Raw genomic sequence first — 15170 nt, 5'->3', positions numbered from 1 at the left:
CGCAAGCTCATCGTTAACGCGAAACACGAGCTGATTCTTACAGCATCAAAAAGTGATTTAAATGCCGTCGTTCAAAATCAAGACGGAGAATTTAGAATCGTGATCTATGTGAAGCTCTCGGATCAACGAAAAATCGCACTGTTGAATTTCTTCGAAAAAGATACACCAGGCTCCATGAGCTTCCGCAGTTGGGAGTTGTACGAATATCCTTTGCTACTGGCAACCACGAAACACGTTTGGATTGTGAAAACGTCCACCCATTTGAAAAAACCGCGATTTATCATGCTCGGTTTTCAAAGGAATCGAAAAATCAAAGCCGGCAAAAAGGCCAGTCATCTTGATCACTGTAACATTACTGACGTCAATCTCTTCTTGAATTCCGAGTATTATCTGTACGGTAACCTGAACCTGGACATGAGTCACAATCGCTTTGCATCACTGTACGAGATGTACGCAAACTTTCAAGCCACCTATTACGGCAAAGAATCTGAGCCTCTGTTGACGAAGAGCGAATTTCTACAGTACGAACTTTTGATTTCCATCGACTGTTCGAAACAAAACGAGGCTCTGAAATCTGGACCGGTAGATATACGTATCGAATTTGAGGCTAAAAATAATTTTCCTACTGGTACATCTGCCTACTGCTTGATTTTACATGATCGTATGATTGAATATAACCCACTGAGTGGTGGGGTGAGAAAATTGGTATAAAAACCTTGAACGTTGTGACAATCGATTCAGTATTTTTCACGATAGAGTTCATAGTCAACGTACAAGGATTTAGAAGATCGGGTCCCGGTTTCACACCAAAAGAGTTGACAGTTGTGTCACTCGACGAAGGTAACAACCCGTCAATTTTTTTCTTCGAACCTCCGTACGATTGGAATTATTCACTTGCTCCATTCAAAAGCGAAAATTTGTGGCTGTCACAGAATTATCATGGGCTATCCTGAGAAGGTGGTGAATTACCTTCCGAGAAGCTCGACTTCACCATGGAATGTATGTCGCTGCGTAATGCTTCAACAGTTTACGTAAAAGGTTTGGAGAAGAAAAGTTGGCTGCAGAAAATTCTGGGTGAAAAAGTTGAAATCGTTGATTTGATGGATTTGGGTTGTCCGTCGTTGCAGAAATTGAATAAAATGTTAGACACGACTTCAAACTGTACGCATCATGCTATATTGCGTCCAAACTGTGCAGCTCAAAACGTATTGTGACTGCGAATTTTTTTACTCAAACACAAAAGACAATCGGTATCTGCTCGAACAGTTATTCATTCTCATTGCGTAAAGCATGGGTACGATACCGTTGAGTAAGAACACCCATATATCAGCATTATGAATTTCATGTAAAACTGTAATCTTAAAATGTTTTTTTCAATAAAATATTTTGCACCGTCAATATGAACCGTTAATTCAGAACCTCTGTCCTGCTAGTTAAAAGTTTATTTCAGAACCTTCCAGAATTCAACGTCGCACCGCAATCCGTTGTCCGCAGGCCGCTCACCGTCAAGTCAAAACTCGTCGGACGATTCCGAGTATTGTTTTTGTTGGACGATTCCGAGAATCTTTCAGGGTCAAAGAAGATCTTTCTCACGGTCCCGGACCGCTCGCCGTCAAGTCGAAACTTGTCGAACGCATTGTTTGTCAGCCTATATTCGTTCAGGGTCGAAGCAGCCGCATACAAATTTCAGAACCTTCCAGAATTCGACGTCGCATCGCAATCCGTTGTCGGCAGGCCGTTCGCCGTCAAGTTAGAACTCGTCGGACGATTCCGAGTATCGTTTTCGTCAGACGATTCCGAGAATTGTTTGTCTAAAATTCGTTCAAGGCCAGAGCGGGTCTTTCAGAATTCAACGTCGCACCGAAATCCTTTGACCGTATGCCGCTCACCGTCGAGTCGAAACACGTCGGACGAATTGTTTGTCAGTCTAGATTCGTTCAAGGCCGTGAAAATCTTCTCGAACCTTCTGGAAGCTTTCAAAACCTGACACATGCCAGGATTCTCGGTCGAACGTTCGAGGATCCACGGGTTCCGCTTCGAAGATTCACGGAGTGCGCTCGGTAATGCAGTTATCGATCCCGTTCGATGAGCGTGATCTTCTTTACCGACAAAGAGCACAGTTTATCCCACAAGGGGTAACACCACGGCAATTTCGGGAATTTTTTACCGACGATCATGGTCATTTGGAAGATTTTTACCGACAATCATGGTCATTTGGAGGATTTTTTACCAACGATCATGGTCATTTGGGAGATTTTCTCACCGACGAGCGGTCGGCAGAGCACATTTTATCTTACGAAAGTGGGGTAACCTTCAAGGGTTTGCGTCTGGGATGCACGTATAGGCGGATTGGTCGGCTTGGTCGGTAAAGAAGGTGTTTCTATTCAGAACCGGCCTTGTTATACTACTTAAGTAAGAAAATGAAAAGAATAGATGCTTTAGTCACATAAATTAATATTGTACTGTGTCATTCATGGGTGTAAAAAACGAAAACCAATTGAGAAGAAAAGTAATCGTTTATTCTTGAATGTTCGGGAAAAAATAATCAATTATTTTTGGTCATTCTTAGGATGTACGCCTGCGCTGTGGAAGCAGTATCCTGTTATATGAAACAATTGAATACAACGTTAAACTACTTAGATATTGGTGCCAAATGAATATTTTTTAATAGTTGATCAATAATCTGTTTTATTGAAAACCCTATTTAGTGATGTCAAACTACGTACTTATTGCCTCGTTACCGTACTACGGATACAGTTGCTGTCAGTTTTACCAAACCGACTCATTTTGGAACGGACGAAAAGCGCAAGTCGTTCTTGGGGCATGAACGTGTCGTGACCGTGCGTTTGAATCAAATCGATGAGAGGAACGTCCGAATGTCCCCGTGTGAGTTGGAAATAAATCTTACATTTCACGCGCCTAACCTCAAACATAATTTCGCGTATCCAGATCAGGAATTTATGAATAAAAACACACTGCAACAACATTTAAATGTTGGAAGAAGCTCGGATACGCCCCAAGTTGTAATATCAGCTCCATAACATTACCGTTGCATTGTCAAACTGGTTTTTATTATAAATCAATCGCTCGGCCGACGAACTGCGTTTAAAATATACAGAACGTGCTTGGAACGTGCGAATGGTGAGTTTATGAACTTGAATCCTCAAATAAGATTTGTTAACTGTTAATAAATCTTCATGTGGGATAACACGGAGTGAAATCTTTTACAATTAGTGCTAATTTTTTGACAAAAGAAAAAAAAAAAATTTGAATCAATTCTCGCTTTATCAGCCATAATCTTAGAGTATCTTTTCAATAATAGACATATTTTAGTGAGAAGTGAATATTATATTTAATTCAAATACTATAAAATTTCGATTGTAGTTGTAACGGCACATTTGTTCATTACACGTTAATAAGTTTTTTAACAGTTAAAAAATGGTTCCTGAAAATATTCAACGAAATATATTTATTTATTATAACAAGACTCTTTTCTCAGAGTCCGGTACATATGATTTGAAATGAAGAAATCCGGGTAATTATTGATACTCAGGACGGGATGTACTAATTCCAGTTTAATGTCATGAAAGACTTCATCAGATAGTAATGCCGCTCTATTCGCTAAATTGAACATCGTAGCGACTTTCCGCTGTATCGGATGATGTGACAGATAGTTCAAATACCTTTTCGACCAAGTTGGTTTCTGATTACAATTAGTGAACAGGTAACCTGATCACTGATCGATAGATAAACGATGTATGAAGCGTTTATTACACAATCCAATCTCATGTATTGTATCATGATACGTATAGTACATATGATAAAGACAAATTACCTAATTGTGAGAGTTCTATTTAGTGTATGGGATCTCAAATAACTGAGAAGTGTTCAACAAATTTATTGATTGTGCAGGTACTTGATGACATGGACTGACGATGAATTATTTTGGGTGAGTTATTGAGATGGCAGAATGAATTCATTCGTCGTGGATCAAAAAAGATATGCATACTTACTCACAAATTTGGATCCATATATACTGCGTCGAGCGACTCTAGGCGGTTTTTCAATGAGAAGAATTTCGCAGTAATGCGGCGATTAAGAATCTGCTTGGCAGTGATTAGTTTAACGAGAATCAACAACAGAGTTTCTTTACACTTCTTTATTATGTAAAGGGCTGGACGATACGAAACCATTGGAAATTCAGTTGGCTGTATCAAAATCGAGTATTTGCACTTATTGATTAAAGTTATTTTTGGATATGAAGGTCACAACTCAAAACACTTTTTATCGTGTTAACGTTTCGGCCCTGGTGGGGGCCCTCCTCAGAACAATTTTATTTAAATATCTGTCACGAACAAAATAAAAATGATATACAAATAGGTTTGACAAAAATAAGACATATTGATGTAAATAATATGCAAAGGTGTTGAAGCAAGTATAAAAGAGAGATTACCTCATATGCGATAACACTTCCAATTACAAAAATGCGTGTAGATAATTGGAGAATAAATAGAACAAAAAGGCAAAAACGACAAAAAACGAAACACACTGCGTTCGCGACACGTAACTCCCACGAATTCATAATTATAGTTGGTTTGTTAAAAGAATTAAAATACACAGCCGTTATGGTTGAGTCAGAGCACAAGCACATTGGAACGTCTAGTGTGTAGTGGGAAGGGGTCGATCACAATAGTTATCAGAGCAACGCAGAGTCAACGGGTTAAACGGAAAACAAAATTTTTTTTTTTTTTTTGTGTTAAGAAGGTAAAATCGAGAGCAAGCTCAGTCGGTAATGGACAAATTACGAGAGTCGTATCACAGAGGTGTAAATATTGCTTAGGTGTTCTATGTCTTGTTTACGGTTGACAGAATTAGGATGTGCTACGATATTGCACATTTCTAGCAGAAGCCTATTATAATACAAAGGTTCAACATCAATAATGCTAGCTTGAGAATAGTTAAAAGAGTGGTCGAAATCGATGGCATGTCTCGTCAATGCGGTATAATTATCCTCGTGTTCGTGGATATTACGTCTATGTTCGGTTATCCTGGTGTGTAGTTGTCTACTAGTTTGGCCTATGTAAGCCTTGTTGCAATGATTGCAAGGAATTTTGTAAACTACACCCGAGCGATTGACCAGGGGTAAGGGGTCTTTACCCGAATCAAACATCGAGGATATATCATGTGCACATTTGCCCATAAATTGAATTTTGTATTTGGAGAATGTTCTATTAAGAGACTCAAATAGACCCGCTACATAAGGGATGGAAATGTAGTTTTTTTGAATGGTCTGTGTAGTAGTTGTATCGAGATTGTTGTTAGGGCTAGTAGATGACAAGATGGAATCATATTTAAACTTTATATGTTTGTTAAGCAGGCGAGATGGATAGTCATTTTTAAAAAGTACCTGCTGAATCAAAGACAAATTTTTATTATGAAATTCCATGCTTGAGAGTCGGATCGCTCTGTCAACTAAGCAATTGATCGTTCCAATTTTGTATGATTTGGGATGGTGAGAATGGTAATTTAAATACCTTTGTGACCAAGTAGCCTTGTGGAACCAATCAGTTTTAATGAGCTGATTGTCATTGATAATCAGGACATCTAAAAAGCTGATTTGGTGATTAGACTCTAATTCAGATGTGAATTGTAGTCTCGGATGGAAACTATTGAAAGCTGAAAGCATTTCTGTGACTTTATGCGAAGGGACAGCTGTAATTATGTCGTCTACGTATCTGAAAAAGAATGAAGGCTTGAAGTCTAGTTTATTAAGACAGTGTTGTTCGAGGTCATCCAAAACCAAATCCGATAAAATTGGAGAGAGCGGTGAGCCCATAGGTAAGCCAAACGTTTGGGCATATATGTTGTGGTTAAATTTAAATATGGCAGCCTTAAAACATATTTGTAATGCTTTTAAGAGTTCATTACATGGGACCGGATTTTCGACACGCAACACTTGAAATTAGAACCGGCCTTCAACGCTTATAAGACGGCTAATATTAACAAGCTAGCTAGTCTTATCAACAACAAAAAACGACTCAATTCTAATCCAATTGACACGACCTCTGAAAATTGGTTAGTAAACCTAAGTAGCACCGAGATTCCGGCCAATGTTATCGACGTACTAAAAATGGGTCCTAAATTTGGCATTCCTTTTAAGAATAACCGCATTCCAACCAACAAACTCATATCGGATTTCGAATCTAAGATCTCTTACATTCCTTCTAATTCTCGCAATACGGCTCGGCAAGATTTCACCAATACAATCAAAAAGTTCATTAACACTCCTGCTCCCCTTGACGCCGACAAGAATGTCCTACACAAAAAAATCAAAGAAACTAAGATCTTCCAAAACGATAATCAGGACTTGCTTTTCTTGAAAGCGGATAAGGGAAACAAGACTGTTGTTATGAACAAACTAATGTATGAGGCCAAAATGTTGCAACAACTATCTAACAATCATTCTTATAAAGTTGTTAGATATGATCTCACTTCTACTTTGCAACAAGAAGTAAAAAAACTAACAACCGATTGGGTCAATAGCAAATTCATCTCTAATCAACTAAGACGTCAAATTGCTAAAACGGATTGCCTACCACCTAGAGCTTATGGACTACCGAAAATCCATAAGCCTGATACACCGGTACGAATCATTGTGTCCTTCACGGATAGTCCGACGATCAATTTGGCTCGTTTCCTTAGTAAATGGATAGGTAATAACATCATACCTCCTTTGTCACGGATAAGAGATAGTTTTGCGTTGGTGAATGCTATTAGGGACCTTCGTCTTCCAGCTGATTATATTTTAGTTTCACTGGATGTTATATCCTTATTCACTAATGTACCACAAGATCTGGCAATAAACGCTGTCAAACAGCGTTGGCATCAGCTGGTGGACAAAATTCCGGTCCCATGTAATGAACTCTTAAAAGCATTACAAATATGTTTTAAGGCTGCCATATTTAAATTTAACCACAACATATATGCCCAAACGTTTGGCTTACCTATGGGCTCACCGCTCTCTCCAATTTTATCGGATTTGGTTTTGGATGACCTCGAACAACACTGTCTTAATAAACTAGACTTCAAGCCTTCATTCTTTTTCAGATACGTAGACGACATAATTACAGCTGTCCCTTCGCATAAAGTCACAGAAATGCTTTCAGCTTTCAATAGTTTCCATCCGAGACTACAATTCACATCTGAATTAGAGTCTAATCACCAAATCAGCTTTTTAGATGTCCTGATTATCAATGACAATCAGCTCATTAAAACTGATTGGTTCCACAAGGCTACTTGGTCACAAAGGTATTTAAATTACCATTCTCACCATCCCAAATCATACAAAATTGGAACGATCAATTGCTTAGTTGACAGAGCGATCCGACTCTCAAGCATGGAATTTCATAATAAAAATTTGTCTTTGATTCAGCAGGTACTTTTTAAAAATGACTATCCATCTCGCCTGCTTAACAAACATATAAAGTTTAAATATGATTCCATCTTGTCATCTACTAGCCCTAACAACAATCTCGATACAACTACTACACAGACCATTCAAAAAAACTACATTTCCATCCCTTATGTAGCGGGTCTATTTGAGTCTCTTAATAGAACATTCTCCAAATACAAAATTCAATTTGTGGGCAAATGTGCACATTATATATCCTCGATGTTTGATTCGGGTAAAGACCCCTTACCCCTGGTCAATCGCTCGGGTGTAGTTTACAAAATTCCTTGCAATCATTGCAACAAGGCTTACATAGGCCAAACTAGTAGACAACTACACACCAGGATAACCGAACATAGACGTAATATCCACGAACACGAGGATAATTATACCGCATTGACGAGACATGCCATCGATTTCGACCACTCTTTTAACTATTCTCAAGCTAGCATTATTGATGTTGAACCTTTGTATTATAATAGGCTTCTGCTAGAAATGTGCAATATCGTAGCACATCCTAATTCTGTCAACCGTAAACAAGACATAGAACACCTAAGCAATATTTACACCTCTGTGATACGACTCTCGTAATTTGTCCATTACCGACTGAGCTTGCTCTCGATTTTACCTTCTTAACACAAAAAAAAAAAAAAAATTTTGTTTTCCGTTTAACCCGTTGACTCTGCGTTGCTCTGATAACTATTGTGATCGACCCCTTCCCACTACACACTAGACGTTCCAATGTGCTTGTGCTCTGACTCAACCATAACGGCTGTGTATTTTAATTCTTTTAACAAACCAACTATAATTATGAATTCGTGGGAGTTACGTGTCGCGAACGCAGTGTGTTTCGTTTTTTGTCGTTTTTGCCTTTTTGTTCTATTTATTCTCCAATTATCTACACGCATTTTTGTAATTGGAAGTGTTATCGCATATGAGGTAATCTCTCTTTTATACTTGCTTCAACACCTTTGCATATTATTTACATCAATATGTCTTATTTTTGTCAAACCTATTTGTATATCATTTTTATTTTGTTCGTGACAGATATTTAAATAAAATTGTTCTGAGGAGGGCCCCCACCAGGGCCGAAACGTTAACACGATAAAAAGTGTTTTGAGTTGTGACCTTCATATCCAAGAATAACTTTAATCAACAATCTACAAGGTCAAGATAAATCTTCTTCATTTGCACTTATTGTCGGTATGAAGTCTGAAACGTGAAATGAGCAGTGAGTATCAATAACTAAGGTGGTTTAACGCATTGCATTTTCGAGTGATACCGAGACAAATGATCAAAACAAATATGTTCATAATACTCTAGATCATTACGGTGCTGGTGTGTTATTTTGTTTGCGCGACGGTCGTTGGACAGCTTGAATATTACGTTTGACGATTGGCATGTCGAACTCGTTAGCGATGGACAAACAGTTCGAAGTCGTAAAACAATCCCACCAGCAAGATTCGTCAGATTCGAGTTTGTTCTCATCGGACAACGTCGTGTGACGACAATGGTTTCATATTCAGGGGCGGAGTGTCTTTTTCTCTCACTATTGCTAAGCATTTTTTTCGCGTCGAGTGCCGGTTACCTCGGTGGAACTACTCAACCGGAAGTGACGATTCCCCAAGGGACTCTGCGGGGAAAAATTATGACCACCACCCATGGCCGAAAAGTGTCGGCCTTTCTGGGAATTCCTTATGCGCAACCACCGGTAGGAAATAAGAGGTAAGTGAAGTACATAAATTTAGTTCTTACCGATTCCATGATGTTTTTTATCATAGAAATCATCATGTAAATGCAACTGATGTGGCACTTTTAACTACCTACAAACTTAGGAATTTGGAATGGGTGGAAAGTTCCATTAACACAAAGATTGCATTCAGTGAAATAATAACAAAATATGTTCGTTTTATAGCTTCGAATGAAAAATAATATACCCCAGAAGTACAAATAAAGTGAAAACTTTTGATGAAAACATCTATAAACCGAGCATTGAAGAGAATGCATACTGAAAGATTTATAAGGAATTAGTTCAGGAACAACACGATCCATAATTCACTGCAATTGGCCGAATGGGTCTAAAAGTAAGACATGTATGAAAATATTGTAAAAAGATCTGAAGGCTACATACACTTTCGTGTGAAAAAATTCATACGAATCATCCTAATTCAGTAATTTTTTTTTTCAAGATGAATTTTTGATATCGTAATATCTTAATATTAAATCTTCGTTCATAAAACCATCAGTTTCAGACTGGCCATGAGCCAACCCTCGAACTACCCGTTCTCACACTGCAGCTTCCAAGTTTGTAGATAGAAAATAATAATAATAACTAATTCGAATTTCATGCTACAAAATCAGATTCGTTAGCAACGCTTTTAAAGCTCTCGCATACTATTTTACGTGAAAAAATGACAATTTCTAAAATTTTAATCCACTATAATGGATCCACCATTTCAAAGTTTGGAAGTCTAACCTTGGATTTGTTATCGGTGAACCAAAAAACTTCGTCTAACAATTTCTACCAAAATCGGAATCTGTTTAGATGTTTTGCCATCATATTGGATTCCTTTTTTCGATTTCACAATCGGACTTGAAATTCGTGAACAGCCACCTGACAAATTTACGAGTACCGATTTTCATCGAAATTCAAATGATTTTTGTTTTATATCAGATTATTGAATTCACTAAATCTGGACCATGCAAATCTGACCTTAGATTCGTGATAAGCGACCCTAAAACCTCACGATACCAATTTATATTTAATTCCATTCACCCAATCTTAAGATATCATCATTTTGATTCGACGTTTTGTAATTTTGTTACTCGAATAATTAAAAAAGTACCGAACCGATAAAAGCCAAAATCATAGCAGTTCTAAGTTTGGAAAAGCCGCGTCGCTGAGTCCAAAATCATCGGAATACGGTAACTCGGTCTCGAGATATCGTCCGGCAAAGAAATTGGTTACATATGTACATACGTACATACGTACACTTGGGATGTAAAACTTCTGTTAAGGGGAAGACCCAGTTGGAACGTCCAAAAAAAGGCTTTTTTTCCGAATTTTTTTTGGCCAAACGACAAGATAATTTGTAACAGTTTTTTCATATGTAAGATATATATTTAAAGTACACATTACCGTTTTTTCAAAGACAAATATTATAAAATAAGCCGGTAGGAGGCAATGGACGGGACGTTTGCAAAAAAAAGAGGTAGTTGCGGTGATCACTCTCGCGCAGCAATGGATCATTTGAATCCAACAAAAGAGGGTGGGGGGGGGGGGGGGATCTTCGGTTAATGATATAATGCTCCGGATGAACGAAGGGTTTCGAACAATTTCAATTTTTCACAAAATGGCGGATGTTGAAAGTCAAAAGTGTCGTGTTGACCAAAATTTCACTCACATTTTTGGCTATGAAACAAAAAATCCTCATTTCGTCCGGAAGACAATCATGTATAGAAGAAGTGAGACAAATTTCAAACCGATCAGTAAAGCTGTTCTCGAGTTACAGTGATCACCGACTTCGAAAACATGGCTTCGAGAAAAACGCGTTTCAAGTTTTGGGTACGATTTGTATGCGAATAAAAAATTTATTTTATAACTTACATTGAATCGTCTGTTCCTGGGCCACATACTGCGCCGTTCTCCGCTTTGTTAGCTGCACCTGCAGCAGTTTTTCGTTGACGACGAGCTACCGGTGCCTCTCGAGTATTTTCGAGGGAGCGCCGGTTTGCTTTGTCAGACACGGCGCCCTTCGAAGTTATACATCTTTGCGAATAACGGTCCGATTTGCATGTCATTATTCGGAAAATATTCTTGAAACATTGTTATTTTAGAAAATGGAAAAAAAAGATTTTTTCAAAATGCTAACTGGGTCTCCCCCCTTAACGGACACCTCCCAACAACGGATTCCTCTTTACAACGGATAGTCTAAACATCACCAGAAGTACAATTTAGACGTTGATGTTATTAGGAATAGCAGACACTATTCAGTAATGTACAATATTTTTAGTACCGTAGATGTCCGGTATTGGCAAGTTTTACTGTACAGAGAACAGTAGATTAGGCGCATTTTTGATTTATAGAAATATCATCATGTGAAGAATCATTCTTCAACCGTTTCTTTCGACTATTCAACTGAGTCTGCATACTTTCGAAAACACTGTAATAAATATAATTACAAAAATTTCATTAAACATTTGCGTACACTTGAAAACACAGTGTTCGTGTACACAAGAAAGTTACCGAAAGAAGCAGATATACTTCAATGAACAAAGTTTGCAGTTCCTTCCATTTCTGTAAGTGCGTGACATGACACTCACAATTTCTGTACAATACTGACAAACCCAACTCTGTTTCTATGTAATCTTATCTGGCGTTCGTCAGTCGAACTATGTGAAACTAAACATTCATTTATTTCCAACTGGTGGACGGGTTTGTTTGTTAAGATGGATCAGACGGTTACGAACGGAAATTAATTCGAAGGACTAGGGTCGCACGATTTTATCGGGTTCACAACAGGTCTGTTACAAATATTGATATGAAGGTAAGCAAGGTGCCGCTCGGAGTAACCGACTGTTAGACCCAATTTTAAACCTGCTGATTAGGCGATAAGAATTCTATGGGTAAATAAATATCTGTGATGAATATATAAGATCAACATTCAAAATAGCAAGGTCTTGCGAGAAGCAGACATACCATTGGTTGAAATGTTTCACCTGAAGAAGTCGCAGCCTTCGTCAACTCTCGTCATGAATCCGATAACAAAAGTTCTCTTTGTACGGCAGATTCGCGAACCCCGTGCCGGCGGGTGGTTGGCAAGGAATCCGAAACGCTACTGCCGACGGAAATTTCTGCCCCCAAATAAGTAGCACAGACTATATCACTTTCCTTGGAGACGAAGATTGTCTAAACCTAAACGTGTTCACACCGCAGGTAATTATTCCCATCTAGTAAGGCTTGCTTATATGCAGGCAAGCCGGTTACTGTGCGAGAATAGAACCATGAGTTCAAAATCAGAAGTCTTGTACAGCAAACATAGCTGGATTTGACTCAGGATTCTATACATACAGATAAGTGACGGTAAGGACTCCGCGCTACTTCCGGTAATGGTATACGTTTTCGGTGGGAGGTTCACGACGGGGTCCGCTAATTCATCGGAGTACAGCCCGAAGTACCTTTTGAACCAAGATGTAGTTCTCGTTACCTTCAACTATCGTTTGGGTGTTTTGGGGTTCTTGAGCACTGGCGACGAAGTGGCTTCCGGAAATTGGGGCCTGAAAGACCAGGTCCTTGCGCTCGAATGGGTGCAGCGTAACATCAGACACTTTCATGGTGACCCTGATCAAGTGACGTTATTCGGCCACAGCTCAGGAAGCTCTTGCGTTCATCTTCTGACGCTTTCGAAATTGACAATTGGTAAGATGTAATTCCCATTGAAGTCAACCAAGGCTTGAGGTAATATGCAATAGACTTGATTGATGTACATTGAAATCTTTTAACGGGATGACCGATATATTTACAATAATTGGGAGAACGTATTCTATCTTTACAACAAGTACGACGTACTGAAAAAAATTTTTTCCACCGATGAGTTGATGAACCTAGTTATAATCAAATGCTGCAACATGGCGTAATCAATTCACGTCATTACAGGGCTCTTTCACAAGTTCATCATGCAAAGCGGATCTGGCCTTGTGGAATGGGCTTACAGACCCAGGGCTGTCTATGCAAAGCGCGCATTTGAACTCGGCGATTACGTTGGCTGTTTGAATGACACTTCGGATTCCCTCGTCAGGTGTCTGCGTAGCAAAAATGTTTTGGATATTACCACCATGTTCACAGGGTTTTACGTGTGGCATTATCAACCATTCATCACATGGGCTTGTACTGATGAGCCAGATGTCAGGGGGGCTTTTTTAACAACTAGCCCTGCAAATATAGTGAGAGCTGGTCAGATTCGTGATTTACCTTGTATCATGGGTGCCGTTGAAAACGAAGGTATAGCGATCACTATAGGCAAGTGAATGCAAATTCTTTTGGTTTGATCATTTGACCGCGAACTATGAGTATATCATGGCTGATTTTCACAGAAAAACCCAGAAAGTGAACAGAATGGCAGAAAATAAGCCGTAAAAACAGTACAGTACTTGCCCGCAGTAGTCAACCCATCGGCACCTTTAAGGTGCTTTCAAAGAAGCGCTGTACATCTCGAGAACACGGAGAGCCAAAACTTACACACCGCTGAAGCGATCGCAATGAAATTTGAGCAAGTGATGCCTTATACTGGCAAAAAGTGGAGCGACTTTGTATTTTTTCAATATCTTGAAAAAAAAAAAATTACAGATTGGTTACCTCTCATACAAATTGAGAAAATTATCACAGTTGCACTGAATAAATCAAACTATCTGGTGTGATGCCACTGTCAGTAGTTTAGCGTACATTCGTAGATTATTAAAACATAACTCACCACCTGATAATTCTGCTCGTACGTATCGTAATATACATGTCCAATAATTTACATAGTGAATCGTGGCATCTAGTTAATAACGTTGTTAGTGGATATCGAATGTTGAGAAAATATATTGTCACAATATATATACGAAATCATCATTGGCGTTATGCTCGTGCTCTTGTTAGAATCGTTAGCTCAATTCGGTACGCGTTTTGATTAAGTTTTTGAATATTCGGACGATACAATGTCTAAATGTATGTAAGAACCTATAATTGTGCAATGGATCGTATACATCGAAAATTATCTCAGTCAGTATGCCTTTAAATTGAGTGAGGAAAGTCAATAAAAAAAATTCAACTTGATGACATAAACAACGGTTTATTATAAATAACAGTTTATTTCGACATTGACTTTCACACCCAACATTACCACTCTATCCATAAACGACGACGTTAAACTGTACCAAAAATGAATACGATAAATATGACTATTCTTGGATATTCATTGATACCGCATTTTTATTTCGTGCATATGGATTTGTCATCGGGAACGGAGTCCGGTAAGGTCTGCAAGCAGCAAAATATTGTCCTACTCATCTGGGTCAAAAGTTACTAGGTCTAGGACCTGGACAGTCAGAACTATGGAGCGCTTGTCCTGGAAGTCGAGTTTCACGATGTAGCGGACCTGGAGCACAAGATCCAGGAGATAGAGAACCTGGTACTCGAAATCTGCGGAGCACGATTTTCATACGTCCTCTCTACTGCGCGGTTGTTTCTGGACTGGGAAATCCGGCTAGCTGATTTTCGTCGTCGACGAGTACTATAGATCAATTGCGTCAAGGGAAAAAAAATTTTGGGTGACGTCACGTTCTGAACATCGGAACTTTCTGCTTAGGGTAGTACCGTGATAGCAGCAGTCCTCAACTTCTAGAGAAATATCCCCTGTATAAAACATTATAACTAAAGTAAAAAGTAGTTGAGATACAGTACACCTTTGCGCCTCCTCTCACATGCGCAGAAGTATAAAAATTTTCCCATTGCGTCTTTTGTCTGACTTGGCAACGTTGCATTCTAACTCAGTATCTCTTGCCCCTCAAGCATGTGTTGTAGAAAGTTGTATCATTATGAAATCAATTTGAGGTTAGTTATAATTGGAGACTGAAAATAATAGACAATGACTTCGCGATTAAATTTAGACATTTATTTCAATTCGTTGGGCCTTTATGGCATTTTAAACTTCCCGCGTAGGGCAACGTTGCCAAGTCA

The 15170-nt window shown here is 38.7% G+C and overlaps 2 protein-coding genes across 4 annotated transcripts in view; one reads left to right on the top strand and one right to left on the bottom strand.

Moving 5' to 3' along the window:
- LOC124299284 (flotillin-2) overlaps nt 1-15170 on the bottom strand; it is a 510013-nt gene that overhangs the window by 120841 nt on the left and 374002 nt on the right. The window lies entirely within an intron of this gene.
- The window catches only part of LOC124299275 (esterase E4-like), a 47640-nt gene that overhangs the window by 24409 nt on the left and 8061 nt on the right, over nt 1-15170 (top strand). The window contains exons 1-4 of one of the 3 annotated variants that reach the window (XM_046752377.1): nt 8899-9175; nt 12239-12386; nt 12524-12869; nt 13107-13469. The exons of 1 other annotated variant lie outside the window; for it this stretch is intronic. In XM_046752377.1, coding sequence (XP_046608333.1) covers nt 8961-9175; nt 12239-12386; nt 12524-12869; nt 13107-13469 — 1072 coding nt within the window. In that variant the 5' untranslated portion in view covers nt 8899-8960. Of the gene's footprint in view, nt 1-8898; nt 9176-12238; nt 12387-12523; nt 12870-13106; nt 13470-15170 lie in introns of those variants that run through there. One more of the 3 variants, XM_046752376.1, reaches the window with a different exon arrangement.

Source organism: Neodiprion virginianus, chromosome 2 (assembly GCF_021901495.1).
Source record: "Neodiprion virginianus isolate iyNeoVirg1 chromosome 2, iyNeoVirg1.1, whole genome shotgun sequence".
Taxonomy (NCBI): domain Eukaryota; kingdom Metazoa; phylum Arthropoda; class Insecta; order Hymenoptera; family Diprionidae; genus Neodiprion; species Neodiprion virginianus.
The sequence above is the reverse complement of the archived record's forward strand: the minus strand, read 5'-3'. Positions and strand labels throughout refer to the sequence as shown.